The following is an 18,946-nucleotide window of genomic DNA, read 5'->3' as shown; positions in this document are numbered from 1 at the left end:
TTTTGGAACAGTGGTACGTGAAAATGAAAAATTTAATTTTTCTTTTGCACAGCCCACTGTTCCAAACATCTGTCAAACGTCAGTGGGGTGTAAATACTCACTGCACCCCTTATTAAATTCTGTGAGGGGTGTAGTTTCCAAAATAGGGTCACATGGGGGGGGGGTCCACTGTTCTGGCACCACGGGGTGCTTTGTAAAAGCACATGGCCCCTGACTTCCATTCCAAATATTTTTTTTCCCAAAAGCTCAATGGCACTCCTTCTCTTCTGAGCATTGTTGTTCGCCAGCAGAGCACTTGACGTCCACACATGGGATCTTTCCATACTCAGAAGAGATGGGGTTAAGGCTCACTGGACCCCTTGTTACGTGCATTGAGGGGTGTAGTTTCCGAAATAGTATGCCATATGTTTTTTTTTTTTTTTTGCTGTTCTGGCACCATAGGGGCTTCCTAAATGTGACATGCCCCCCAAAAACCATTTCAGAAAAACTCACTCTCCAAAATCCCACTGTCGCTCCTTCCCTTTTGAGCCCTCTACTGCGCCCGCCGAACACTTGACATATACATATGAGGTATTTTCTTACTCGAGAGAAATTGGGTTACACATTTTAGGAAGATTTCTCTCCTTTTACCCCTTGTAAAAATTCAATAACTGGGTCTACAAGAACATGCGAGTGTGAAAAATGAAGATTTTGATTTTTTTCCTTCAATTTGATGCTATTCCTGTGAAACACCTAAAGGGTTAACAAACCTTTTGAATGTCATTTTGAATACTTTGAGGGGTGCAGTTTTTATAATGGGGACATTTGTGGGTTATTTCTCATTTAAAGGCCCTTCAAATCCACTTCAAAACAGAACTGGTCCCTGAAAAATTTCGATTTAGAAAATTTGGTGAAAAATCGGAAAATTGCTGCTATACTTTGAAGCCCTCTGATGTCTTCCAAAAGTAAAAACACGTCAACTTTATGATGGAAACATAAAGTAGACATATTGTATATGTGAATCAATATATAATTTATTTGGAATATTCATTTTCCTTATAAGCAGAGAGCTTCAAAGTTAAAAAAAATGCAACATTTTCAATTTTTTCATCAAAATTTTCAATTTTTCACCAAGAAATGATGCAAGTATCGGCAAAATTTTACCAATAACATAAAGTAGAATATGTCACGAAAAAACATTCTCAGAATCAGAATGAAAGGTAAAAGCATCCCAGAGTTATTAATGTTTAAAGTGACAGTGGGCAGATGTGCAAAAAATGGTTGTGTCCTACAGTGAAAATTGGCTGGGTCCTTAAGAGGTTAAAGTAAAAATAATTACTTTATTACTTATTTATTTTAGAGGGAGGTTATCACAGTTGCTGACCATGTGACAGAATGAGCGATGAAGACAATTCCTTATCTGGATTAGAACTGTTTGATATCAGAGAGCTAAAAATCCTTAGAAATAATATTCATTAATTTTTTTTTTTTTTTATGGAAAGTCACAATGCAATTTCAAGGATCGACACAATTCTAGTAAATATAAGTTAACTTATTCCACATATATATGTAATGTTTCATATAAAAACCTTGGTTATCTCAGACCATTCTTCTTTACTATCAGTAATAAAAATAAAAGATCAGAATTTTTGAAACAGAGAATTTGTGCATATTGAATTAGTGTCTATGTCGATTCCTTAGCATATAATGTTAAAATGGTGTGAGACACCCAGAAATGTTTCATTGGAGGGTTTATTTAAAATCTCATGATAAGAAAATGATCACAGTGGTTGCTTGAAGCTTCTATTTCTCTGGAGAAACCTAATGAAGCTTTATTGGTGATAGCAAATAAATATTTCTCAAAATTAAAATGTTAAGAAATATTAAATGGGCACTGTCAGGTTCACAAACTTTTTATATGTTGTACATCTTGGCAAAACATTAACCTTTGTTAAAAAATGTTGTTGTCATTTTTATAGAAATCATGGCTTGGGGTCCCCATACCATCCAGAACATAACTCTGTCTGGCTGCAGAATCATCTTCATCTCAGTTAAGGCACAGGCTGGGACAAGTAAGTGTGAGACTGGCACTCTTCTGTGTTCACTGTGCTTATTCTGTCCTATCAGACTCCTGCCTGAAACCAGAGGAGGGGGTTACAGAGCAGAGTGCTGGATGAAGAGACCCAGCACAGCACAACAGAGTCAAGGAGGAAGTGAATGCATGGTGAGTAAGGACAATCCCAGTGCTTGCCTTGGACACGCCCCTTCATGAGCAGCGGATATCTGAATGAGTAAGCGGCAGAACAGAGGGTTTTATGAGCCAAATAAAAATTGAAAAAATATTTATTTTTTTACTCAAAGATAATGTCTGGCAGATTGATCAAGTTGGTCCTAGTAATGTTGTATTTGTTAACACTAGTAATATTTTTTGAGATTTCATAAGGATAGATTTATATATGGCTTTAGAAAATGATTAAAAAAATTCATAATGGAGGCCCTTCAGGCTCCAATGTTAAAACATATTATTGAGCAGCGAAACCTAAAGCTTAATGTGCATACACCATTATACTTGGTCTAAGCTTTGTCTAAAGCCGACTTATTAAACAGCTTAAAACACTTTTTTTTATATATTCGGCATATTTTTAGACTGTTTAAGTTTACACTTTCTAAGAATAAGACTGTTTTAGTATTATTTGCAAAAGAGAAACAACTGCCTCTCTAGTACCACCTAGTTTTCTTCTTACTATGGAAGAGCTTTTTGGCATACTAATCCCATGGAACATTTAAATAAAATATTTTCTACCAGCTGGAGCATTAGTACTGTCTGAGAAGCCGTACTTTACATTTATGATAACAAAACAACAGAACATTTTATATACAGTTTGTTTAATAAAAAAGTCATTCAACTGTTAAATAGTCATCATATTGTTTTTGAAAGCCAAAACATACTGAAAAATAGACATGATAAAATGGACATTTTATAAGCAATTAAAACAGAAAAATAGTTTATGATTTAACAAAATCAAATGTGGTCCTGCAAAACAAAGCAAAACTCTGCATCCATAGCTGACAACTTCTGTCTTCTTCAACACATCAAACATCTCTTATCTATCACAGTAATGAAACAAATCATAAGAAATAACACTAAACATTTGTTAAAGGTGCAATCCAACGTAACAATGGCAGCTAGAATAATAAATGACTGCATTGTATACATCCTGTACATGTTTTACCTGCAGCGGTCATAGGTGCAATGATTTAAGAAAATGGAAACTCAGTAACTCCTGGACTGTATATAATGAATTTATTATCCGGAATAATATGTTTTTTATTTTCTACTTGGAGCACTATACTGTAAAAAAAAATGACCGCAAACATTTTTTTGTTGTTCTTGTGACATTTTCAGAAACAAACATTTGGTACCGATACGTTTGTGAGTGCAATAGTCAATAAGCATTCTAGAATTTGTGCAAAATAGTCTTCTGAATATACATCTAAAAGGTGTAAAATTGTCTTATTAAATGAGGTTATGTTCTCCTTTTTATAGCTAGAAAAGAAGGAAAATAATACTAGAAGCTTGATAGAAACCTGACATTATGAACTGAGATTCAATACAATAAAACTACTATGTTTATTTAAAAAAAAAAAAACATGTTAAAGTGGTATTCCAAGTTAAAACATATATTCTCTATCCATATAATAGTGAATAAGTTGCATATGATCGGGGAACAGCAGTCGGTCACATGGGATTTGAACTTATCTTTCTTTGTCAGCTCCATAGACAATGAATGGAACAACGGGGCACGTCCATAACTTGCTGCTCCATTCTGAAGCACGACTTGGGCCGTTTCTAATGGTCAGATCCCTGGAATCCAACAGTTATTCCCTATCCTCTAGATTGGGGAAAGCGTTTTAACTTGGAATACCACTTTAAGTTTATTAAGTGTATATCTCAGTTTGTCAATATTGCTTTCTATTGAAAGTGAAATAGGACAGAAAGAAATTATGTTCAAGCTCACTGATTACTACAATTCTCAGCATTTCCTTTTTTCACCTTATTAACAATCAAATAAAGAACATTATTATTATTATAACAAACTAGAGGGAACATTTTGGCTTTCTGACAGCTAAGGCTGAGTTCACACATGTCCGGAATCTGGCATAGGTGAACTCAGCCTATATCTCTACACAACTAATGCCACAACTGATGACAAGTTATCAGTTGTATAGCATCTGGCATCCATTGTTTCTGGATGGCCGACAGGGGAACGCAGCAAGCTTCTTTCCCCTGTCCGGTGACCTCCGTGTGTCCAACCATCCGGCATAAAAATTGAGACGCTGGATGGTTGTGAGCTGTCCCATTCAAATTAATAGGATCAGTTTTAGCATCAGTTTCCCTCAGGTGCACGCCAGAGGGAAACTGTGCCGGACAATTGAGAAATGTGAACTCAGCCTTACATGGCTGCTGATACCAGGGTATACAGATATCTATTACCTATTCTACAAACTGAAGGCAAGTGGAGAGTGGGACAAAAAATATTTCCGAAAGACTGCCACAACAACTGCACATAATAAAGGTACAGGAGCTAAATGTTTACATTATTTATTTGTTTTTAGATATTTTTTTATATTACTCAAAAAGTCACATTTAAAGATAGTTGTATTGTGCTTAAGACACATTTTTTAATGTGCTTATATGTATTGCCTGCTTGTTATTATACTCTTCTGTAAGAGGATAATATGTGGTCCTTCTCCTTTTTTGTGCTTTTGTTCAACATTTTGCATTTTTTACCACAATCATTTAGAATTTAGTAAAAAACAAAAAAAACATAAATATGTTAAAAAGATTTAAGCCTCATGCATAATGTCTATAGTGACTCTTTGTAGGTTTACAATTCCTTATGCAGGTTATGATTCGTTTTTAGGGATTTGTATGAAATCTTAGAGAGAAAAAAACCTCTAGCTTTATGTGCTTCTTATGTGCAATTGGGAACATATGGACAAACAATATTACACGTACAGTTTTGTCCATGAGCCCTATAGCTTGACTAAAATGTACATATTAATGTATGAAAAAACGATGGCACCAAAAATTGTACATAATCTTTTTTTTAGCATAAAAAAAAATCAGAAAATGTACATAAAACCATTGAAGAGTATGAAACAGCTTAATATATTGCCTAGGTAGCATATCATAACCAAGAGTCTATCGTATTCTTTCAAAGCTCCTATTGCCCAAACAGCGCAATCTGTCTGGCCATTTTGGCTTCTAGGAGTATGGATCTGTAGCTGTAGTATGCTATTCTTACATCAGCAAACATAATAAAGTTGACAGATCTGCTTTAAATGCAACAAATAATAATTTACATCTTATGTAAAGTTGGAGAACACCTTTAAAAATGTATAAGAAAAAACACAATCAGAGAACATTTAGGCGCCAAATCTAAATGAAATAAACATAAATTCTCTTGTCAATTTCACAACAAGAACACTAATAGTATTGGACTTAAGTGATATAAATGTGGCTTAGAAAAAATATATATTATCTTCATTTTAGAAATAGCAAGATTAGATAAAAAGTAAATAATAGTAACGTTTCAGAAATTGATGCAGCTTAATCACCAGTCTAAAAAAATGTGGATTTTTTTGTGAGTGAAAGTGAACAGTTTGAAATAAACGTGAAGAATATTTTTTTTTCTCTTTCTCTTTTGCATAAAAAAACTAATTGTTAATCTTAAGGGCATTATATTGTGCTATAAAGCATATGTGATTGTTTCATGCTACATACTGGATGGTTTTCTTAATACTAAAATATGTATAAAGTAATGGGTATATAACTAATTGTGCTAGCATTGCATTTGGAGTTTACGTCTAGAATGTTAGACAAAAATATGACAAAGCATGCTGTCACAATAGCAAGCACAACGTAAAATACATTGATAAATTATATGTATATATGCATTCTATGTAAATATATCTTCAGTTTTCATGCAGTGTAATAATGCTTAAAAGGGTGAGTGCACTTTTAAATAAAACATATTAAAATGATACACAGCAAATATCCTGAGATTCTTCCGTTTCCAGTGTTTCAACAAACTGGATACATTTTACTCTAAAGTGTACCGGGAAATGTGGCATGTGTCATTGTTGGCGCTCACTGTCCATGTCAACATTATTATATTTCAGGAACTTTACACAGTGAAACCTCTTTGAGAAGACCAATCAAAGTTGAACAAAAAAGTAGGTGGTCTTTTCGAGGGCTGGTTTTCTCAATTAATATATCATAAATGAGGAACTAAAAATCTGTCCCAGACAATTTGGCATAGGTAAGGAGTTGGTATTCTCAAAGAGGTGGTCTTATGAAGCGGTTTTCACTGTATATCGAATACAATGATGGTTGAAAGCAATCACTTTTTGATAGGGAGGCCATTTATAAAACCAACAAACCCTCAGAACAGGCAGGGGCCCCAAATGGAAGAAAAATATGTACCCTCATTGATCTTAGAAAACCATATTTACAGCCAACACAACCATGTACAATAAATACAGACCATATTTCCTCTCCAATAATGTACCCATGTTTCTTAAACATACGGCTCCAGGTTTAGTATCTTCTTATAGCAAGTAGAGTTGGCTGTGGTGAATATGGAAGAAAAGTGCATCCAAAATGTTTTTGGGCAATTTGAAGTCTTAAGAAAAGCAGCACCATCTTACCCTAAACGTTAACTTTGTATTTTTCCTGCAATTTTTCTGATCTCAAATATATATTTTTGTCATTATTGCAAAGATCTGAGACCAGAAAGAAATTATTTATTGAAGGAATTTACCCACAATGCAATATTTCTGAAGCTCAGCATCAAGAAATTGCAAAAGATATTAAATATGAAGGAGAGCGGGGTCAAAACAAACATACACATCCCTAGTCGAAATAGGCACCAAACTGCTGAAAAATGTTCTTCATAAACGTTAGGTTATAAATGACCTCCATTGCGTTTTATAAATTGAGTGGGAAATAAATGGTATTTTATGCCAAGGTTTAGTTACAGCATTTCTAAGTAGAAAAAATATACTGCTCTGTATAACATGTAGTACATAGAAATAGGAATCCAGTAATGGGTTTAAGGTCAGTGCATTAAGATGGATTCCAGCTATTGTTGACACATATCCCAATATATGCCATAATACAATGTTTAGGAGTGATCACGATGGGCAACCAAGAACAAATAGTCAGTAAACTGTAAAAACAGAACTTCTCTAAACATGAAAGAAAACACTAAAGGTAATGCGCTTGAAGTTTGGAGTATGCAACACTGGTAAATAAAAGAATGTTCAGCTGTGTCAAAACCATTATAATCAAATTGATGATGTAAAGTGAATGAAAAAAAAAATACGGTGATCGTAGTCCCATTCTTGAAGTATCAGAAATGATGAAAAGTGTATCTCAAGCAGTAGTTCAAAAAAGGTATGTCCATCTTTCAAGGAAGATCGGCGTTGTCTCTTTTCTTTTCCTTTGCCTCAGAATATATTTATTCATCTCATATGAACGTGTGTAGCGTTGAGATGCGCGTGCACATACATTCATATTAACATAGCGTATGCTAGAGAATTATTTCCTGCTTCACCGCATACGTTTTACTACATCAACAAAGTCCATCAGTTAACATAATATAACCAGTAGATTAGGTTAAAGAGAGAAAATGTGATAGGAAATATCATTCTTGACCATCTGTCTATGGCATTTACATCAGTTAGATCTGGGATTTTAATTTTTAACTGTGAGGATCTTCTCCGTAGATGGTTCTTTTTGCCATGAGGAGCAGTTCTGTCCATTGCTCGGCGCCCAAATCCATCACGAGTAACACTTTGTTTTCTGTATTGAATTCCTGAGTTATCAAAAGATGTTGTAGAATTTCTAACATCAGTGACACTTGTTGTAATTTCATTGCCGGTAACTTCATTATGGATTTCAAGTGTTGTAAGCAATATATTTCCATGCGCGTCCACCTAAAGAAATAAAAAATACGTCAGTTTGTTTATTTATTTATATATATATATATATATATATATATATATATATATTTTTTTTTTTTTTTTTTTTTTTCGCATACAAACTAGATGTCATATGACATTAGGTTATCTAATGTTAAAGTGGTTTTTACCTGGATTTGTCAAAATTTACTGTGGAACTGCTGTGGAACTGACCCTTCCTTAGAATGAAGGGGCTGTAAGGCTGGGTTCACATATATCAGGCGTCCAGCATATTTTCCCTCTGGACCAGAGGGAAACTGATGCTAGAACTGATCCCATTCATTTGAATGGGACAATTCACAATTATTCAGTGTCTCAATTTTGACGCCGAATGGTTGGACATGCCGGATTGCACCGGACAGGGGAATGCAGCTTCCAGAAACAATGGACACCGGATGCCATACAACTGATGTCAACTTGTCAATAGTTGTGGCATCAGTTGAGTGGAGATCTAGGCTGAGCTCACCTATGCCAGATGCTGGACAAATGTGAACCCAGCCTAAGGCTAGTTAAAGAGGTAATACCAACTTATAATGTGATGGCATATCATTAGGATAATAACTGATCAATGGGGTCTAATCTCTGGAGCCCCCAATAGATGCAAAAAAAAAGGAGAGGGATCAGCTTTGTTACAGTGCCTCCTCGCCCTCATTGTGTTTTCCCTGCACAGCAGTATCTTCATTGAGGTGTTGGACTCCCTTTCTTATATTGTTATGCCATATTCTAGCAATTATATCCATAGCTCAAGATTTTTCTAGTCTAATTTGCTGTAAGCTGTATTTATAGTTTGTCACTGACGTTCCTTAATTTTGTATTGTGAGCTAATAAATATTAGCCTCAGAGAAAAAAATTACCTTCCTTGGTAAATGGCTTTTTATTTGCAGACTCAGTTCATAGGCGCATAAACAAATTATACTACACGCTCTAAATTTTTACAGTCCAGCAATGCTGCCGGCTGCATACAGAGAGTTATTTGTTTTCACTATCAAACATTTTCATTGGGTTGCTTTATATAGATTTTATATAACAACTTGCTAGCAGGTCTTTTTCGTTATATAGTTTTTTTCTGTTGTTTAAAAAGATTACTGTTCTAAGTGGACCCAATGATTAATTTTTGTTTAATTATTTTATTTTTCCCTATAGTATATTAGTAGAGTATTAGTAGAGTGTTAAGCACTGTTGTCATACAACTGTGAATTCAACCAAGGGCAACTTCTAGATGGAACCACCAAGCATAAATTTGCCCAAATCCAAGCATGTAACATGTTGCTTTGGACCAAAGTTCCAAATATACCACTCAGTGGATAAGTGGGAAAAGTACACTACCTTAGTGTGCTGGTCGGGGTCCAAACACATCAGGTACTAAATGTAAAACCTGGGCAAGGAAAATAAATAGGGGCTCTAGGGGAATCTGACTCTATTATGGATGGTCTAGGGAAATACTTAAACCTGCACCTGTCCCTCCCTCTTATCCCCTAACATCTAAAGGGGGATCACAACTGGGTGTTATGTGCCCCTAGAGTAGAGGTACCAGATGTAAAATGGACCAAAAATCTTCCTTAGTAAATTAAAAATAAATTACTACATTATAGGTCAGGAGTGCCCTACTGAACACACACATATATATGCATAAGCAATCCAGCAGTACTCGAAAAAAAAGCTGATAGCAACAGTGCTTTATTTATCCATATTCAGATACAGATGCAACGTTTCGATAGCATCACGCCGTCTTTCTCAAGCATGATGCGTGATGCCGTCGACACGTTACATCTGTATCTGAACATGGGTCAATAAAGCACTGTTGCTTTCACAGTTTTTTGGAGTGCTGCTGGATTGCTTGTATCTGGATCTATCATTACAGTCCGTGAATGGGACTGTTTATCTCTGTCTGCTCCCTGCACCTGCAAAAAGGAGCAAAAAAAGTCTCAAACCTGCTTGATATTGAAGAGGACACTTAGCTGTCCCAATTCGTTTCAAAAAGTAAAGTTTGCACAGGGGACCATTATGGCTATGGATGAAATGTCCAAAACTAATGGGTGAATAAAACATTATTTACTGAAGGCTGAGAGTGCCCCTTTCCATTTTTTTTCTTTTTTCTTTTGTTATTTGATGTATACTGGATATATATATATGTGTGTGTGTGTGTGTGTGTGTATATATATATATATATATATATATATATATATATATATATATGTATATACATACACTACACATACGCACATTGAAGACTAAGGCCTTAATCTGATATCAGCTGCACAGTACCCACAATTTTTTTTCATAGATTTGGTCATCATTCAATTATACAAAGCCCTTATGAAATCTGCTCAATAACCTACACTCCATGGGCTGGGTGCTTTGCACTTTGCCCCTGAATCTAAGTTGTCAAATCCCAAATAATTAAAATTTTTGATGGCTGTTTCTAGTGAAACCTCCTGAAATGAATCTTAGGATGTTTGCTCATCTTAAGGTCAAAGACAAGTGCTATCTTAACCACCAGACCATTGTGTACCAAACAGTTCCATTAGTGTTGTTCGCAAATATTCGCAATTCAAATTTTAATTCGAATTGTGGATATTGCGAATATAGCACTATATATTCGTAATTACGAATATTTGTTTTTTTTCTCGCATATGCGAATATTTATGAGCATATGCGCATATTCGCGAATATTGAGCCCTCCCTTCTTTAATGGTATAGGGAACTATGACTAGTGCATTAAAGCGGTACTCTGGTGAAATTTCTTTTAAATCAACTGGTGGCAGAAAGTTAAACATATTTGTAAATTACTTCTATTAAAAAATCTTAATCCTTCCAGTACTTATTAGCTGCTGAATGCTACAGAGGAAATTCCTTTCTTTTTGGAACACTGATGACATCACGAGCACAGTGCTCTCTGCTGACATCTCTGTCCATTTTAGCAACGATGCATAGCAGATGTATGCTAAGGGCAGCATGGTGGCTCAGTGGTTAGCACTGCTGCCTTGCAGTGCTGGGGACTTGGGTCCAAATCCCACTAAGGACAACAATAAATAAAGCATTATTATTATAATAACATCAGCAGAGAGAACTGTGCTTGTGATGTTATCAGAGAGCATTCCAAAAAGAAAATAATTTCCTCTTTAGTATTCAGCAGCTAATAAGTACAGGAAGGATTACGATTTTTTAATAGAAGTAATTTACAAATATGTTTAACTTTCTGCCACCAGTTGATTTATAGGAAAAAAGTTTTTCACCGGAGTACCCCTTTAACTCTGTGATTTTTTGCCTGTTGAAACCAATAGGCCCATTGTGGTCGATGGGGATCTCACAGCATGTAAAACTTGGCAGCACAGTGGAATGGGAGACCACCAATGGTTTGAGTCCCGGGGTGGGACAGAGTGTCACAGTGTTGTGGTTTAACTTTACTATCCTGAAAAAGCTGCTGAGCTGCCCATAGCAACCAATCAGATTGCTTCTTTCATTTTTGAAAAGGCCTCTGAAAAATGAAAGAAGCAATTTGATTGGTTGCTATGGGCAACTCAGCAGCTTTTCCAGGAAAGTAAAGTTAAACCACAACACTGGAACACTCTGTCCCACCCTGGGACTTGAACCAGTGGTGGTCTCCCATTTCACCATGCTGCCAAGACAGTCCTCCTTATCTTACTGTTTTATATGCCGTGAGATCCCCATAGACCACAATGGGCAAAAAAAATCACAGAGTTAATGCACTATTCATAGTTCCCTATACCATTAAAGAAGGGAGGGCTCAATATTTGCAAATAAGCGCATATATTTTTTGCATATAAGGAATATGCGAATTTCGGGAATATATGACGAATATACGTCCATATATTCGCGAAATATCGCAAATTCAAATAGGGCCTATGCTGCACATCACTACCTGCAATTAGGTACTGGATTGAGAAGGCATTAGAAAAGCTAGACTAGCTAGGACTATGTTGGTTTTGCATCATGTAATAGATTATTTTTTTGCACGCTCACCAACTGGAAATATGTGAACTAATTTCAACATTTCAATTTCAACATTTAGACGGTAGAAGCATTCTTGTATAGGTAATGAATTACTGGTTGTTGTTTTTTTTAATAATTTAATATAAAGATGTATATTTTTGTGTACCTGTGCTTATTGCTTTTGGAGCAATTCGGAGGAAACCATGATGATCAGACAGGCGTGCATAATTATTATTCACCGTTTATTTCTGTTCACTGAGCATGCCATTCAGATCCTGTGTTTAGCTGCTGAGTTTACAATGCTGACAAAATTGTCAGACCTGAATATGCCAGGCGTAAAGCATATAGTATTTCTCCTTCTTATCAGACCGGAACTGATTAAATAAATGTTTCAACAATATTATTATTAAATGATGGAACCAGGCACACATGGCCAACTACGTGAGAGCATCGACTATATTGACTAAATTGAAATTTCACTGAAGTGGTGATTTTGTTTACTGCTGCAAAATGTACTATATGTGTTCAGATTTATTGCAGGACATGTTTATTTAAAAAGTGCATTGGAAGAGATTTCATATGATTAAGTTTTTAGATCTGGGACTCTGTTACATTGTATCCTGTTCCTGGTAATGAAGATGGTAGCAAAATTTATAATTTGGTCCAGGTACACTGTTGACAACACAGTCTGCTGCATCTGCAGATAACAGCATTACACAGTAACCAGCAGTCACACACTGTAGTCTACACACAGGCCATCTCCCACTATCCACAGAATGTATAAGAATTTTAGTCCAAAGTTATACCGCATTTCGATTTATCCTAATGCATTATATTGTACAGGGTGGGCCATTTATACACCAAGTGGGGACGTTACCTACTGGGAGCATTACCTACCCAGAGGGTACTGCCTACTGGGGGCATTGCCTACCTAATAGGGGCATTACCTACCTAATGAAATTGCCTACTACCTACTTGGGGGAATTACTTATCTGGGGGCACTACCTACTGGGGGCATTACCTAAGACATACCTACCGGGGGCATTACCTACTGGGAGCATTAATATGACCTACCTGGGGGGCATTACCTACTACCTACGGGGGGGGGCATCACCTACTACCTACCTACTAGGGACATTGTCGACCTACTGGGGGCTTCTATCCTATAGGGGGATTCCCTACCTACCTACTGTGGGCTTTCCTTGTGTAATGGGGAAAACAAGGTAAAGGGACCTGTCTACCCACTTGAGCAACCAACCCAACCCATTCACCAATATACTGTTTGGGACACCCATGGCTTTATTATTACTGTATAGAGTGCTTTAAGTGCTGGGAAAGTGCAGAGTCTTAAATGGTTGTCTGGCAGGTTCTGAGATGAGTTGTGGCTGGAAGAAATCGCCATGATGGTTTGGGCCGGTGGTTATACTGGTCGTTGGTTATACTGGTCTGTGTATAGTGGTGTTATTGGTGATACTGGTATCAGTATGGTAGTATTATCCTGTCACTCTATGGTGGCAATGGTAGTGGTCATGTTGCCATGCAAGTATTTTTCCCTTGAATAGTGAAGTCATTGGCCTCTGTATAGTGGTTTTTATATAATAACAGCAGGAGTAATATTCTGTCCTGGTGTGGAGGTATTATTTTATGTTTTTAAACCCCAACCCCTGAGAAAATCCTGCGTGCGCCACTGGTAAGTGGTGGTGAATATACTGCATGCACCCCATTCTCTTCAATTTGCAAGGGGGGGGGGGGGGGGGGGGGCTCATGATTGAGTTTTTTGCCTAAGGCCTCACAAAGTCTGGAGCCACCTATGACTGTCTGTCAGTTGCAACCTTGGAGAAGTTTGCATGACATTTTGAGGGGAGAACTGTGTTTAAGTTATTTTACATTTGCTTTTTCATTTCATTACATTTCCTGAAGACTTTTAACGTTTTAAAACTTTTGGACATCCCTTTAAACACTGTTTTTGAGGGTTCAGTCTATGTTAAGACCCACATGAACATTTACTTGAATGTAAATCCAGGAGAAAGAGTTTTACCCGGTTGCTTTCAAATTTGGAGCGATCATTATTTGCTTTGGCTGTCTTCTCTGCAAGCTTCTTTTGCATTTGTGGGCCTCTTCCAAAAAATATATAGTTGACAAAAGCATACTCAAGCAAGGCCAAAAATACAAATACAAAGCATCCCATCAAGTACATGTCAATGGCTTTTACATAAGGGATTTTAGGCAATGTCTCTCGGAGATGAGTGTTGATAGTTGTCATAGTCAGTACAGTAGTTATACCTGAAAAGAAATGAGGATGTATTATAATTATTAGTACAATTAAAAAGAATAAATATATATATATTAGAAAATCTATGAAAACAAGCAAATAGATTCTTCAGTAGCAGAGAATTGTCATCATTTCTTACATGTTCACTTAAGACAAGTTTATATATATAGTGTTCACAAGACATAAGATAAACTATATTCAAACATGGCAGAAATGTTTGTTACTTTTGGCTGCAAGAACATGAATGGTAAATTCTGTAAAGAAAAAACCTATTTTAATTTAATATGTGTGAAAAAACCCTAATGCATTAAAATGCCATTGAGTTGATCACCCAAAGTTGCACAAAACTGGTCTTTAATATATAAACTGCTCAGGTTCACACTGAGCACATGTGACAGATGTGACAGAGTCTGGAGACACCGTGGAGAACGTTCTGCTGCCTGCAACATCCTCCAGCATGACCTGTTTGGAGGATGGTCAGTAATGGTGAGGGGTGGCATTTCTTTGGTGGGCCGCACAGCCCTCCATGTGCTTGCCAGAGGTAGCCTGACTGCTATTAGGTAACAAAATGAGATCCGTAGACCCCTTTTGAGACCATATGCTGGTGCGGTTGGGTTCCTCGTAATGCAAAACAATGCTAGACCTCATGTGGCTAGAGTGTGTCAGCAGTTCCTGCAAGAGGAAGGCATTGATGCTATTGACTGGCCCGCCCGTTCCCCAGACCTGAATCTGATTGAGCACATCTGGGACATCATGTATCGCTCCATCCCCCAATGCCACGTTGCACCACAGAGTGTCCAGGAGTTGGCAGATGCTTCAGTCCAGGTCTGGGAGGACATCCTTCAGGTGACCATCCGCCACCTCATAAGGAGCATGCCCAGGCATTGTAGGGAGGTCATACGGGCATGTGGAGGCTACACACACTACTGAGCCTCATTTTGACTTGTTTAAGGACATTACATAAAGTTGGATCAGCCTGTAGTGTGGTTTTCCACTTTGATTTTGAGTGTGTCTCCACATACAGACCTCCATGGGTTGATAAATTTGATTTCCATTGATAATTTTTGTGTGATTTTGTTATCAGCACATTCAACTATGTAAAGACGAAAGTATTTTATACGATTAGTTCATTCAGATATAGGATGCGTTACCTAAGTCCCAAGCAAGCCTACGCATCTCATTCCTAATCTACAGTATAGATAAGAGAAGACGGATATAGTGCTAAAAGACTTTTTGGAGATAAAATCCAGCAGTTTTATTCATTAACCTAGTTTTTCATTCCTAATCCTTGTTGGGGAGGAAAAGCAACAAAGAGGAAGCTTTTGACCTCATATCCTGTCCTTATATATTATCCTCATATCCAGTCCTCATATCCAGTTCTCATATCCAGTCCTCATATCCCGTCCTCATATCCCGTCCTCATATCCCGACCTCATATCCCGGCCTCCTATCCTGGCCTCCTATCCCGACCTCCTATCCCGACCTCCTATCCCAACCTCATATCTCGGCCTCATATGCCGACCTTTTATCCCGTCCTTTTATCCTGACCTCATATCCAGTTCATATATCCCATCCCTATATCCTGACCTCTAATCCTACAGGATCCTGTTCTCAGGTGGGGATGAGTTGTGATAAAGGTATTTTAAACCGAAAATAGAAGGGGACATGGCTTTTTAGCTGTGGACATAAGTTGCAAGCCAGATAATGCACAAAAAGGGTAGAAATAAAAGGGGTGTGGCTTAAACTGTGGGTGTGTCTTTGTGAGATGGGGCGTGGCATGTGGGGTGTGTTACTTGCAAGCCGGACTGAGGCATTCACCAGGAGATACAGAGCAGAGCTTGTGGAGTAAGGTACTGAAAGTCCCATATACTTGCATTGGACTTAAACCCCATCTTTCACGTAAGGGGGTAGATTAGGGTTAATTTAACTATCATATATTTTTATTTGACATATAAGTAATATGTGTACCAAGTAGAGATGAGCGAACTTACAGTAAGTTCGATTCGTCACAAACTTCTCGGCTCGGCAGTTGATGACTTTTCCTGCATAAATTAGTTCAGCTTTCAGGTGCTCCGGTGGGCTGGAAAAGGTGGATACAGTCCTAGGAGACTCTTTCCTAGAAATGTATCCACCTTTTCCAGCCCACCGGAGCACCTGAAGGCTGAACTAATTTACGCAGGATAAGTCATCAACTGCCGAGCCGAGAAGTTCGTGACGAATCAAATTTACTGTAAGTTCGCTCATCTCTAGTACCATGTATTATCAAAATATCTCCAGCCTTATGAAAGTTATGCTGGAACATACATTTCCTATATATTTGCATGGGACTTTAAATAAAAACCCCGACGCTCACAAGTTGGGGTAGGTTATGGTTAAATTAACTATCCTATATTTTTAGTAGACATATAAGTAACATGTGATTAAATATCGAAATATCTCCAGCTGTTTGGACACATGCAGTAATATATTTCCCACAGACTTGTATGAAACTTTAAAGCGTACCTGTCATAGTGCAAAAAAAAAGGAAAAAAAAGTGATATGTTGCTCAGGACCCAATCCTGATCATGTGCCTATGAATTTTATGTGTCTCTGACCTATATATCCAGAGATATAAGCATTTATCTGTAGTGTTGCTCGCGAATATTCGCAATTCGAATTTTATTTGCGAATATTGCATATTCGGGAATTCGCGAATATAGCACTATATATTCGTAATTACGAATATTCATATTTTTTTCACATATGTAAAAATATATGCGCATATTCGCGAATATTTAGTCCTCCCTTATTTAATGGTGTAGGGAACTGTGACTAGTGTGTAGGCAATGTGATCCAGCTCACTCCACCCGTTCACCCTCAACACGGATTCGCACCCAGCCTGGTGCACACAAATTCAAACGCAAGAACGGCAATCCAGCGTGGGTCAGTAGAAAATCCAGATTTTATTAACTCACGGTAAAAACGGTACAAACAACCAGCAGGACAGACGCGTTTCAGGCACATGCGCCCTTCATCAGTGATCAACTGTGACTAGTGCATTAACTCTGTGAATTTTTGCCCATTGAAACCAATAGGCCCATTGTGGTCTATGGGGATCTCACGGTATGTCAAACAGTAAGCTAAGCAGGACCATCTTGGCAGCACAGTGGCTGGGAGACCACCACGGGTTCGAGTTCCGAGGTGGGACAGAGTTTTACAGTGTTGTGGTCTAACTTTACTTTCCTGGGGAACTTCACAACTCTTCCTCTACACTGGTTATGATGAATCTCCCCCATAGAGGGAGATTTATCAAAACCTGTCCAGAGGAAAAGTTTCTGAGCTGCCCATAGCAACCAATCAGATAGCTTCTTTCATTTTTCACAAGGCCTCTGCAAAATGAAAGAAGCAATCTGATTGGTTGCTATGGGCAACTCAGCAGCTTTTCCTGGAAGTTTTCAGATTGCTTCCTTCATTTTTCAGAGGCCTTTTCTAAAATGAAAGAAGCAATCTGATTGGTTGCTATGGGCAACTGCACAACTCTTCCTCTACACTGGTTTTGATGAATCTCCCCCATAGAGGGAGATTTATCAAAACCTGTCCAGAGGAAAAGTTTCTGAGTTGCCCATAGCAACCAATCAGATCGCTTCCTTCATGTTGCAGAGGCCTTGTGAAAAATGAAAGAAGCGATCTGATTGGTTGCTATGGGCAACTTTTCCAGGAAAGTAGAGTTAAACCACAACACTGTAAAACTCTGTCTCACCCCGGGACTCGAACCCATTGTGGTCTCCTATTCCACTGTGCTGCCAAGACAGTCCTGCTTAGTTTACTGTTTTATATGCCATGAGATCCCCATAGACCACAATTGGCCTATTGGTTTCAATGGACAAAAAATCACAGAGTTAATGCAGTAGTCACAGTTCCCTATACCATTAAATAAGGCAGGGCTCAATATTCTCGCATATGCGGAAAACCAGTGTAGAGGAAGGGTTGTGCAGTTGCCCATAGCAACCAACCAGATTGCTTCCTTCATTTTTGAAAAGGCCTCTGAAAAATGGAGGAAGCAATCTGGTTGCTATGGGCAACTTAGCAGCTTTTCCAGGAAAAGTTTCTGAGTTGCCCATAGCAACCAATCAGATCGCTTCTTTCATTTTGCAGAGGCCTTGTGAAAAATGAAAGAAGCAATCTGGTTGGTTGCTATGGGCAACTCAGCAGCGTTTCCAGGAAAGTAAAGTTAAACTACAACACTGTAAAACTCTGTCCCACCCTGGGACTCAAACCCGTGGTGGTCTCCCATCCACTGTACTGCCAAGACAGTCCTGCTTAGTTTACTGTTTTAAATGACGTGAGATCCCCATAGACCACAATTGGCCTATTGAATTCAATGAGCGAAAAATTACAGAGTTAATGCACTAGTCACAGTACCCTATACCATTAAAGAAGGGAGGGCTCAATATTCGCGAATATGCGAATATATTTTCACATACGTGAAAAAAAGAATATAACGAATATGGGAATTTCGCGAATATATGACGAATATTCGTCCATATATTTGCGAAATATCGCAAATTCGAATATGGCCTATGCCACTCATCCCTATTTATCTGCTGGTGAGTTACTTTTTCTATGTGCAGGCTGGAGGGGGCGTGTCAGTCTGTCTCCCTCACAGGAGCAAGCCTGTGCAGTCAGCCAATCAGTACTCTGCTAACCTGTAACCCTTTCCTCTCTGGTTTTATG

At 37.8% G+C, this 18,946-nt stretch overlaps 1 protein-coding gene across 1 annotated transcript in view; it reads right to left on the bottom strand.

The window, feature by feature from the left end:
- Window positions 1-2,661: 2,661 nt before the first annotated feature.
- GABRB3 (gamma-aminobutyric acid type A receptor subunit beta3) overlaps window positions 2,662-18,946 on the bottom strand; it is a 216,110-nt gene continuing 199,825 nt past the window's right edge. The window contains exons 8-9 of the mRNA XM_056555900.1: window positions 14,000-14,244; window positions 2,662-7,983 (exon numbers count right to left, since the gene is read on the bottom strand). Of these exons, the coding sequence (XP_056411875.1) occupies window positions 7,633-7,983; window positions 14,000-14,244 (596 nt within the window). The 3' untranslated portion in view covers window positions 2,662-7,632. The remainder of the gene's footprint in view (window positions 7,984-13,999; window positions 14,245-18,946) is intronic.

Source organism: Hyla sarda, chromosome 2, assembly GCF_029499605.1.
Source record: "Hyla sarda isolate aHylSar1 chromosome 2, aHylSar1.hap1, whole genome shotgun sequence".
Classification (NCBI taxonomy): Eukaryota; Metazoa; Chordata; class Amphibia; order Anura; family Hylidae; genus Hyla; species Hyla sarda.
The sequence above is the reverse complement of the archived record's forward strand: the minus strand, read 5'-3'. Positions and strand labels throughout refer to the sequence as shown.